The 12,576-nt window shown below is 43.5% G+C and overlaps 1 protein-coding gene across 1 annotated transcript in view; it reads right to left on the reverse strand.

Moving 5' to 3' along the window:
* The window catches only part of LOC106573469 (RNA polymerase II elongation factor ELL2), a 51,823-nt gene that overhangs the window by 38,258 nt on the left and 989 nt on the right, over window positions 1–12,576 (reverse strand). The window contains exon 2 of the mRNA XM_014148550.3: window positions 6,405–6,452. Within this exon, the coding sequence (XP_014004025.2) occupies window positions 6,405–6,452 (48 nt within the window). The remainder of the gene's footprint in view (window positions 1–6,404; window positions 6,453–12,576) is intronic.

Here is a 12,576-nt window from a genome sequence, read left to right on the forward strand (position 1 = left end):
GTACTGACACTGCTGGCCATTGTCCTCTCATCTCAGTCTGCTCAGTCATGGCTGCTGCTGTGAGCTGCCTGTCTTTTGTTCTTGCATCTTCCCCCACACAGCTGAGTGCAATGGCCCGTCGGCCCGCCTGGATTATTCATGAACAGCATGGACGTGTGGTTGGCGGGCGGGCGGGAGAGGGGGACAGCACTGTCACGGTGTGGCTCCCCGCTCAGCTCGTGCATGAGGGATAGCACTCCACAGTCCCCGCTTTCCTCTCCCTCTGGAATGTGGTCAACACTAAAGCATCCCAGCGAAGGGACAAACAGAACAGAGAAAACTAGTCTAGGAGGAGGGGAATGGGTAAGAGCTGGTGCAAAAAGCATTCCCTCTCTGCATCTCTTCACAAACAGCCATACGCACACGCTGGATCCATGTGTACTATGGGGAAACACTGCTAAGACATTCACAAAGAAAGGCAACGTTTTTCCTCTGGAGGCTCCACACAGAGCTATTGGTCAAAAAGGAAAAGAAAGCTTACAAGTGGCATTTAAAAAGGAAGGCATAATTCCAGTGACACATGCAGACAACTATAGAAGGAAACACAGGCAGACGATGCCTCAGGGAATATTCATATTAATTCCTGCTCTCCACAATCCTCCCACTGTTTACCGTATGATCAATGACTCTGTGGTGACTCATAGATTGTGAATACAATGCGTGAGATCACCTCTCCTTTAAAATAAGGCTTTTAGTGGGGCTGGCTTTTTGTTCCTGTGCTTCAAGTCAGCCTGACCGTTGAGGGGGTTGGTAGAGAAAGACTGAAGATCCACAGAGAGGAGGAGTGGGGCTCTGAAGGGGGTTGTGAGGGGAGTAGGGGGTGGGCAATTGTTGTGGCTACAACATCCCCCAAGGTATTGGCTCTTATGCCAAGCTAAATTTGCCTTCTCCAAGAGAGGCTGGGCTAATCTGTCAACCTCAGCAAACACATGGGTCACCAACTCACCCCCTCCCCTCAACATCCCCTCTCCTCCCAGCAGTGTTCCTGTCTGAGTGGATACACAGATAGGGGGGTGGAGAACACTGATGGCAGGCTTCATAGACAGCCCATTTCAACATTAGATGCAGACACTTTTCCACTGGTTACTATAGTTACAGTGTTTGAGGATTATGTAGGCCCATGTCTCTACATAAGGCTTGGGGGGGAGGGGCCCGTATGTGCTGTGTGATGTCATGTTTTAATCAATTGTTTAATTACAGTGATCATGACCAACTTTAAGAATGATCCAAATACGCCCTTTACCGGACCTTGATTCCAAACAGTCGGTAATCCTTTAACAATTCCCAGATTGTAACATGGGAAAGTACATCCAAATCTGATTAATTTACACAGAGCCTCAGAGAAACAAGACAAAATGGAAAACATGCACCGAGCTGTGACGTGGAAACCCAGGGTGAGCAGATAAGCCTTGCCTAGTGCATGACAAACAAACACTCATAAACCATCACATGCCCAAACACACACAAAACATAGAGTGAAACCTCAGTATACACCAAAGTCCTCTTTGCACACAGAGTATCTCTCCCACTGTCAATGTGGTAAAGATTATCTTAGACTGTTATTCTTCTTTAGGTTAAACAATAGCTCAGTCTGTAGTACTCTAGTGATTTGAGCCCTAAAAGAACACAAACTACACACTGCAGACAAACTCTGCCCTTTGACCATTCCACTTCCCTAACCATGTTTGTTTACCGGGGCAGCGTTGCATGTATCCTGTTGTGCTGCATTTTTAAATGGCGGAAAAATAATGGATGTGGGAGGAGTTCAGGAAAAGCAACCATTGCAGATAGCCGAACAACCAACCAGACGAACAGAAAGAATGGAGGAACAGAGGCTTGCTCTTTCTTACATCACATACTGCTTTCAACTCTCGGTGATGGACGTTTTGTAGCACTAGTGCTTTCAGTGATGTTAATACCCTTCAAAAAGGTAACTTCTGGGTCAATCCTTACTGGTTTACAGAATGGTGAGGCATCTTCCATGAATGGGATTAGATCCAACAGGATCTCAATGGTCTAGCCTATTCTTGTGATATCATTTAAATAGCCATCATGATCCCAGTTAGATGTACTAAGCATTTGCTAAATTGGCAAGACGTCTCACAGACGTATTTAGAATGCCTACATTCTAAATCGATTATATGTCGGCCAGGCATTCTATTCTGATGTCTCGGCGAAGTCTTGCCAATGTGCAAACACTCTCCAAACTACATATTCCCCACGCATTTTGATACTTCGGCCAAAAAGGTGTGCGTGCTTTTTGGGATATTCCTAACACTGTTATTGGAATGTAAGGAGAACACCAAGACTGTACAAGTATAAACAATTGGGGGCTGGGTGTTTCAATCAATCTTTCTAATACATCTTTGACCTGTGCTAATAAACAAAATGGTTGAGCTAATACTGTATGTGAGCAGCGCTACAACAACATCCTGGAACCGATAGTCATCCTGGTGAGGATACCACACACTGAGGCTGTGCCAGGCCAGACAGATCAGTGCTGCTGGGAATCAACGGTCTCACTTCAACGCGCCAAACAATCAAAACTCTGTACCTTCAGTTCCACATCAGTGTTAAGTTACATGTTTAATTGCTACACAAAAACGAGCTAAAATATCAGAGGAGCTTGCTAAAGAAAGAGAGCCAGTCTTCCCTGGACTGGGAGATGTCTCATGATGCTTGTCCCTCCGATATGTGATCCCAAAATGGGGCCAACAGCTTTGCCAGTCAAAACAGTGGGCCTCAGACACGCAGGGCACGCAGGGCTTTTTGCCTAGCCTGACACATCTGGATGAATAGAGCGGCGTGTGCCCTTTCAGGCACACGTGGGACGACTCCCCCAACCTCTGGCTGAGCCACTGGGAAAGGACCTTGCTCTAACCGCATTCCTCTTATTGTTATTCTAATTAGTGTTCGGGAAAAAAATACTGACTGACAGGCGTGCACACACACACACAGAGCAAGAGCTCATTTGCAGTGAGAAAGGGAGGCGGAGCGCTCTGGGTGGGGGTAGATGTCTCCCAAGCCAAGGCACGGGCTGAAACGGCACAATAATCTGGGGGGCAGACGGGAGGGAGGGGGCAGCTAGCTGAGCCTTCACACACAGTCGTCATGAGAAGATCTCTGGGAAGAATGCTCCCTTCCTCTACTCTCCTCCTCTAAGCAACAGCCAGTCTTCAGTTCGATAATATCTGGATGGTCTGCCCAGCAGCTATGTATATCAACTCTTATATGCAAGGTATTCCCCATATCTGGAGGGGGATGAGATCACCATCAATGTGACACACAACACAGAAAGAGACTGCTATGCAATATATAGCCCAGACAGATTATAGAGCACACACGTTTTTAAAACTGTGGCTGTACCACTGTATTATGGCATTTCTGGCAAGAGCAGAGATCCCATTTTGAGGGCATACTGTACCAGCAAAACAATGCCTAACCCAGATCCTTTCTCTAGTTCTTATTTGGGAAGCTGAGTGGGAAGCAAAACAGGAATCTCATCATTTGCAAGAAGATTTCTGGAGGCAAACAGGAAAGTGATCACACTGCAGGATTATGTGAGAATTCTAGCGCCGCTCAACAGAGGCATGAGGAAATAGTGTGCCAACCTAATCCAAAAATCAACACTATCTAATCTCACAAATTGCAATATCCCTACAATGAATGAATTAATTGTCACCATATGGCACAAATACTGTAACAGGGCTCATTGGACAGAACTCTTGCTAATAAATACAGCTGCTACCTTAGGTGTGAAAAACAACTGGAAAATCACACTGTTCATTTGTGTACATGCACTCGACACGAGAGCTGGATAATATGTCCAATGCTGTAAAAACGCAGTTATTTTTATTTATTTAAAAATCACCACATGTCCTATAATTGGAGACCAAAGAGAGCTAAGGGCTAATAAAGGATTCCATTTCTACTAAGCAGACATAAAACATGCCAGCTAAAAGACTGCTTTGCCAGCACTAAAGGAAAATAAGCACTAGGATGTGAAATTCCAGACCATGAGAACCCAAACCTACACTGAATAATTTCCTAGATCCCAAGTGACGATTTCAAAGTAATCCAGACCTGAATTCCTTTTAGACTGAGAGCTTTTGTGAAATGTGAAAAGAATTTCACATAACCCTCGCCTTCACAATTATTTCTTTACAGTTGCGTCACCCGCTCCACTTTTAATTTGTTAGCTTACATGACAAGGTTGTTATTTCTTTAACCACTGCAACTGAAAGCTCTTTACTGATCAAGCTTTTCAATTTTCTTCCCTTCAAAAACATTCTGAATATGACAAGGGTAGCTAGTTGTTATGAGCAAATGGTTCCAACCTTATCACTGGGGGACACAATGTGGGCACTTGTCAAGCATGAGTGACTACACATCACCAGGTGATACATAGTTGGCCACATAGCCAGAAGAAATCCGTGTGTCAACCACAGCATGGCATTGCTTGATATGGGGACTAACTCCTAACACCAAAGGTGTTGGAGAGAGGCCAGCAGAGTGGTTATGGGAATTCCCTTGGCTTAGTGGCACTGGAAATGGAAATGTGACTTGAGATAGCAAGCCCTGAGACAAGAGCAGGAATTGTTTGAACTCGTAGGGCACGTCTAAGAGGACACTGCCACCTGTCACAAGAATCACGCCTCTCTTCACCCACTTCATCTAGGCTAGTAGGTTTTGTAATATGTTGCTCTAGATGAGATGGGCAAGGACACTTTACTGTACTGTTGTAAGGCACCTTAGAGCCCACTGGTCCCCCCCTGTCTGGTGTACTCCTCCAGTCTGCCATGTTCACCAGCATCCTCCCCCCCACCAGTAACAGCTTAATCTGCTCTCCCTCCAACGGCTGCAGATAGCTCATTAATGCCCAATCGGCCTGCGCAGGGGGGCGCTGTCAGAGGGGGAGGGAGCCTATACTTGAATTCCGCCAAAGCAATTTGAATATGTAATGTGCCAACAAATATATAATCACAAAATCCTATTCAGTGATTAAAGCACAGTTCAATTACACACTAAACAGAACGACTGACGTTGCCTATCCGTATTCATCTCGTGTGTTTTGCATATGTTCAATTACACTCGCTGGTTTGCATATGCCTTAGATAGGTTTGTTTTTACCTAAGCTACATTCTGTATCAGAGTACTTTATTATTTTCTGATGAAGCGCCATAAAGAACAGTGCAGACAGAGGGAGAACAATTCCATGGCTGCCATAGCATCCCCCTTTCCTCATCTCGGCTCTTTCATGTCTACACAGAGACAACAGGCGTGGAGACATGGGGCTCCCTGGGGTTCACCAACTCCCCAACCTCCTCCCCCTCTCCAAACAAAGCCTTTCCAGTTGCCAGCCTGACCCAGTAACCTGGCTAGCAGCCTGAGGGTATGGTGTACCCTCTCTTAGGGCCCGTGTGAGCGCACAGGCCAGCATTTGTGTACAGAGCGAAGTCACTTTCGTCAATGCAATCGGCTCTTGCAGGGATTAGAGCAGCTCCTTTTAGACAGGGCTGATTGTGTGGTAAATGTGCAGTAGGCTAGCAGGCAGCGCTGGGGAGGCTGCTCTAGTGCCCCGGCTAATCTGGTTGGACACAGGCATCTTTCTTTACTGCGGTTTCACAGGAATGTCTTCTCCATTTCACTGCCAAGTGTTTCTGTAGGTGATGTACTAGCTCTGACTACACTCAGCATCAAGGATAACATGACACACAGCTACATTCAAACAAACCTGCATTGCAGTATTTATGCATTTGCAATATTACCCTTTTCCCCCGTAGCCAGATACAAATCACAAACATGGTCCTGGAATATTGCAAAAATACCAGCTATATGCTTCCAGTTTTCAGAATGACTGGCAGTACTGTACTTGTGTAAATAAAGACTCTGTATAAACATCGCTGTGGCAGGACCGATTAAATCCTGTTCTAAATCTAACATGGAAAGAGCTACCTGAAACATAAACCTTAACTCACATGCCACAAATGCAAAGGGAGGCCACATTAAACACTGATAGTCTCTTTGCGAGGCAGTCAAGCTTTTAATGTATTTATAATGACAAATATGAGAACTGCTCCATTCTACTATATATCCCTGTAAGGCAACAATAACCACCAGCTGAAGAATAGAACAATATCCTCACAATATGTACAATCTAATCAGGCAGGCCTTCAGGGTTTAGTCAGTGGATGCACATGCATGCAACTGAACTGCCCTCCTGTTTCAAGCCATTGGTTTTGGATCTCGTGAAAAATGCAGCGGAAAAGCGGTTGCGAGTGCTGCCTGTACGGCAAATCAGAACTAATTAAAACATTTCATTTCTAAAGCTTTAGAAAGGGTGTGCAAAAACACATTCATCTTACCCCCTGGCTCCCCTTGAAGCAAACTGCTGGCTGATTTGGTAAGGATCCCTGGGAAGGAGGAGAGAAATGGGGAAAGTGGTTAGCATTTAATGTAACAGACTCAAGCATTGCAGGTAAAATACAATTGATCCTAAAACACATCAGGTAACATTTAAAATGTTGAATGGAAATATTGTTATTTCATATCTGGTCAAGATATGCTAGCAAATACCTTTCTGCAATTGCACGCTCAACACTGTCAATTTCTCACACAGCAATCACCCTTTATTCATCAAGCTAACAATGTATTACAGCAGTACTACTTAGTTCAATTAGACCAGTGGGGAAAATTATACCCATTAGCCAACTATCACAATAATTAGAGTTTCCTATCGCTTATTTGCCCCAATGACCAGCGTACAACTTCTTAAGTGTTAATTCAATAATAAAATGTGCTCTTAAGGCTTTGTGAGTGTGCTCATATCCATGGCCCCTCGCCAGTATCATGGTTCTATACGGCCAGATCCACAGATCAAGGGGCTTCACTGCTAATCTGCACTGGAATGCGTCTGATTAATCAATCTAGAGCACAGAAACCTTGTTTCACTCAATCAGTTCTCACAGTCAATTGAAAATTGGGGACGGGGACGGGGGGGGGGGGCGAGAGAGGCGTATCAACGGAAAAGCCTCATCACAAAGCTTTTAGTGTAAAATCCCTAATCATTTTCTCAGCTGATTACTAATTGTACCTTCGTTTACAAGTGGGCTACATTTGATCAGCCCTTTGTATTGTGACTTGCACAAACCTGTCGTTCATGTCCAAAGCTGTCCCCCAAAGAAGCCTTTATCTAACCGTTTCAGGAGTTCCTCAACAGTCAAGCATCAGTACCTTCATATGACTAGAATGTAACATTGAAGAGAACAATTTTTTTTTTTTTAACTGTTCTCTTCTCTCTGAGGTACTCCTAGCGATGGTACAGGGTCAAGAGATAAGAGCCACTATCTAAAAGTTACAGCTGCAGCCATGGTCAACAGGCCTGTTTATCTATTATAGATGGTTTTGGGAGAGGTCATCATGCTTCTTTCTTTCCCTCTGGTCATTGCTTAATTGGCCTACAGCGCACGTTGTATTTTAAAGTGTAGGCTTATTAGAGATCCATTTCTTTTCATGGTGTCAGAGTTGCAGGATAAACAACATTAACAGAGGTTAGGGGCTGGCACTTTGCTCCTATAGTCGGAGTGAAACCCATAACGACCAGACGTGACCACCTTTGCTGCTTTTCGACTGTAACACCAGTGTTACACTAGAGCAAAGCACTTAACCCTAATTTCTCCGCCATTGATAATGACAGACCCTGGCCGTGAGGGGGGGGGGGTTGTGGTATGCAAAAACAAATATCCTGAAATAGGACAAAATATAAGCACCCAAATTATTTTTTAAAACATTTGGGGAATGTGTGTATACAATCTGATGTTATACTAGGGAAGTTGTGTTTGTATCTAGGGCTGACAGTGAAGACCGGTGAAGAGCAGAATCAACAACCTCTGGATAATCAAAACAGTTGCTTTGTGAGAAGGTGTTAACCGTTGAAGGAGTGCACCAGTCTGCTGAATGAGGAATATGATCAGGGCTCTAAAGTCCACCCCTTTTGGTCACATATGCTCCAAAATATTTTTCTGTGAGAACTGCCATTTTAGTTAAATAACAAAATATTGCTAGGTAGTTAGCCAGCTCTAGGTCGGCTGTACCTGCGCCAAACCCCCAGTATTTCTCATTTTCTCTCTAGTTTGTTCTCCATCTTTAAAAAAAAATGGTAAGCTAACATGTTGTCAGCACTTTTATTTCCATGACTGATCAAAACAAGTTCTCGTGGCTCTCTCATGTCCCTCTGCAGCAGATGAGCAACTTCAGTATTTTGGCGAGTAATTTGTTTGGAGCATCGAATTGCAATAAAATGTCAGTGTCGAATCGCAATACATATTGAATAGTGAGAATTGCAAAACATAATCGTATCGGCACCTAAGTATCGTGATAATATCTTGTCTTCAGGTACCTGGCAATTTCCAGCCCTAATTATTAGAGAAACAAATTGTTCAAAAGATATGACCTAAATGTAGGCCTTACATATTTTTTTTTGCACAGTGGTGGGCCGCATTTATACATTCATAAACCATGTCGCGGGCCGTTCTAAAACTGCTCGTGGGCCGCTAACCATTTGTTTACACCTTGTTCGGTTAGCTAGCTGACAACAATAGGAAAATGGTGCTTTTACACAATGTAGAAACCTAATATTCCACAGATGACTAATTTCATTAACAGGTATGTGTGTCAACATTTTAGGTTATAATAAACAATGTCTAAAGGGTTTTTCGTTTCTAAGGCACAGCATGTGCTTCAAAAAAATAGCTAGAGTTCATATAGGCTTTATCTCAGTCAATGTCAAAATCAGCTTTTGTGGTGCTCCTAAATTTTGTTGTGCTCCTAACTTTAAATTGGGAGTACTACATTTTGTTGTGCTCCGAACTTTAAATTGGGAGTACCAGTGCTACACAGATGGAAACCAGTATCTTTGACTTAGTCATCTATTGTCATCTTCAAAGTTTTGGCATTTTCCATAAATTGTGGCCACAAATCCGCCACAGAAACAGTAATAAGATGAACCTCCGGTAATATGGATAACTACTGAAAGGTTTAGAGACATGCGTTTACTACATTGTAATGGACACGGTGCAACCCTTGTTGCCTGGTAAGTGGACTGAGAACACATTCTCATTTACAGCAACAACCTGGGTAATAGTTACAGGGAAGATAGGCTGCTGGTATGTGGGCTGCTGGCAGGCTTTGGCTGCAGTATAGCAAAGCCAAATCAGCCAGTGCTCACGGTTCTCACAGAGGAAGTGAAATGATAGGCTACAATGAGACTTTGCCCATGATGCACTCCGCAAATCACATGTAACAACACCCTGAGCGCATCAGACACAAAACACCAATACAAATGTAACAGCACAAAAAAATTAAAAAATTCATAAACAAGTTCCTTCAAATGTCTTTCGCAGGTGCCTTTCATTACAGGACAGACACTTCTAGTTTCTAGCTGCACAAATCAAAGCAGTGGAGCGTGTAGTGAAGTAAAACACTGGTAAAAAAAACATTTATCTTGACAGGGGGGGCAGATATGCAAAATGCAACTATGAAAATTACGATAATTTTTCTGATAAAGTAGCGGTGCAAAAACATTAGTTTACATCCCCCATTTTAATTTGCTCCACGGCTCAGGCGGCCAAGTGGACTCAAGGCTGTTTGGCTCAGCTCAGTCGCAAAGAGGAAGAACTTTGCAGCTGTTTTTGATTAAGAAACAATGCCATGCTCAGGGGTGGTAAGGAAACACACAACAATGACACGGATTTCTACAAAATGTCCCACTTCGGATTTCCCACTTCAATTCCAAATTAGCGCAACTGGCTGCAAGATGGCCCTATTATTCATTTTACGTCGTTTGTCATCTTACGCCCAAATGTAATGTATTCTGTCGGCAATCTCTCATGTCCTCCATGGACCGGCTCGTACATAAAACATCCCCCTGCAAAGGCGTCAGTTTCCTCAACTCGATTTATGGCTCGTCGGTGGAATTTTTTATTTTTTTAATATTTCTGCTGTCTTAAGAAAAAACAAACATTTTCCACAACTGTTTTTGGATTTTCCGACAACTTCTGGATGTTTCCCGCCACGTCAGTCTGTTGTTCACTCCTGGCTGAGCTTGCACCACAACATCAGGAAGTAGCATTAGCCACCCTAGCACGGTGATGGAAAATAGTGTTTTATTAGACAGTACTAATATTTTCCCTGTTTTGCCTCCCACCGACAAGCCATTAAATCAAGTTAATGAATAAACCGATGCACCTTTAAAGCCTGAATGGAGGCTGTTGTGTACGAGGTCCATGGGGACACGAGTGTATTACCAGCTGGGTTGAATGCGTCGACGCATAGAAGTAATACATCAGGAAGAACTACGCCCTCTAGAGGTCTTGGCGCTAAAGCCCAACTATATCATACTTTGACTAAAACGATGACTTATTGACTTACAGTAACTTGTTGTGCAACATCATGGGTAAGGTCCGGGCATCGCGTTTCAGTCAAAAAAAAGTGAATTTCCGCTGTGGTGGCACTTTAAAAACACAAAACAATTATTAACCTGAGTTGAAGAGCAACAGTATATAGTCTGTGACGTGAACAGCAAAAGCGGTGAAGGAGAAGCGCCCTTCTCAAATTGAACAGTAATCTGCACTACTCTGTCAACAAGGCAGCATGGTGCACCATCTGGAAACATGCATCATATCTTTTCCATCAAATATACACTACGGTTCAAAAGTTTTGGGTCACTTAGAAATGTCCTTGTTTTTGAAAGAAAAGCTATTTTTTTTGTCCATTAAAATAGCATCAAATTGATCAGAAATACAGTGTAGACATTGTTAATGTTGTAAATGACTATTGTAGCTGCAAACGGCTGATTTTTAATCGAATATCTACATCGGCGTGGAGACGCCCATTTCAGCAACCATCACTCCTGTGTTCCAATGGTATGTTGTGTTAGCTAATCCAAGTGTATCATTTAAAAAAAGGCTAATTGATCATTAGAAAACGCTTTTGCAATTATGTTAGCACAGCTGAAAACTGTTGTTCTTATTAAAGAAGCAATAAAACTGGCCTTCTTTAAACTAGTTGAGTATCTGGAGCATCAGCATTTGTGGGTTCGATTACAGGCTCAAAATGGCCAGAAACAAAGCATTTTCATCTGAAACTTGTCAGTCCATTCTTGTTCTGAGAAATGAAGGCTATTCCATGCGAGAAATTGCCAAGAAACTGAAGATCTCGTACAACGCTGTGTACTCCTCCCTTCACAGAACAGCGCAAACTCAAAAATGTGGCTGTTCACGGATGAGTCCTGGTTTCAATTGTACCGGGCAGATGGCAGACAGCGTAGCGTGTATGGCGTCATGTGGGTGAGCGGTTTGCTGATGTCAACGTTGTGAACAGTCAATTGACTGAGTGCCCCATGGTGGCGGTGTGGTTATTATATGGGCAGGTATAAGCTGCGGACAATGAACACAATTGCATTTTATCGATGGCAATTCGAATGCAGAGATATACCCTGACGATATCCTGAGGCCCATTGCCATGGCCGCCATCACCTCATGTTTCAGCATGATAATGCACGGCCCCATGTCGCAAGGATCTGTACAAAATTCCTGGAAGCTGAAAATGTCCCAGTTCTTCCATGGCCTGTATACTCACATTACATGTCCCCCATTAAGCACTTTTGGGATGCTCTGGATCGATGTGTATGACAGCGTGTTCCAGTTCCCGCTAGCAACTTTACACAGCCATTGAAGATGAGCGGAACATTCTACAGGCCACAATCAACAGCCTGATCAACTTTATGCTGAGGAAATGTGTCGCGCTGCATGAGACAAATGGTGGTCACACCAGATACTGACTGGTTTCCTAATCCACGCCCCTACCTTTTTTTAAAGCTATCCTGTGACCAACAGATGCATATCTGTATTCCCAATTACTTGATTTCAATTGACTGATTTCCTTATATGAACTGTAAATCTTTGAAATTGTTGCATGATGCGTTTATATTTTTGTTCTGTGTAAGTGCACGCACATGACACTTTGGCAAAAAAGATGCTTTATATCGGAGTTGCGCCTGTTGTTCACACGAGTATCTGCACTCTCATTGTCTAGAATGGTCCCACCGTATCTTGTCTCCTTCCGCCTGCCTTAGATCTTTAAGGACATGTATTTTCATTGTTAGAGGGACTATCTTTTCAATATAATAGAAACTCTTTGGCCGTGGGCTTTGAACAGAGCACTTGGCTCAATCACGCCTGAGAGGCAGCCCAGTTCCAAAACAACTGCAATCACCTTTCACCCGGTGTAAACTCCTCCCATCACCGTTACCGGGGCCAAATAATCGAATCCCCTCACTGCACAAAAGCACAGCAACAAAACTGCCCTGCCACCACCACCCAATAGCAACAAGAGACTCCAGGGTTGGGGTGACAAGTTTTCATGTCCTAAATAAGGTATTTATTTCTCACCAAATACACCACGTTTAGAATAGATATCCTTTGGAAATTTGAGTAATTTAGAAACGCGTATACATTATCCATGTCACATAGGCATATT

The sequence above is a fragment of the Salmo salar genome, chromosome 16 (assembly GCF_965601325.2).
Source record: "Salmo salar chromosome 16, fSalSal1, whole genome shotgun sequence".
Taxonomy (NCBI): Eukaryota; Metazoa; Chordata; class Actinopteri; order Salmoniformes; family Salmonidae; genus Salmo; species Salmo salar.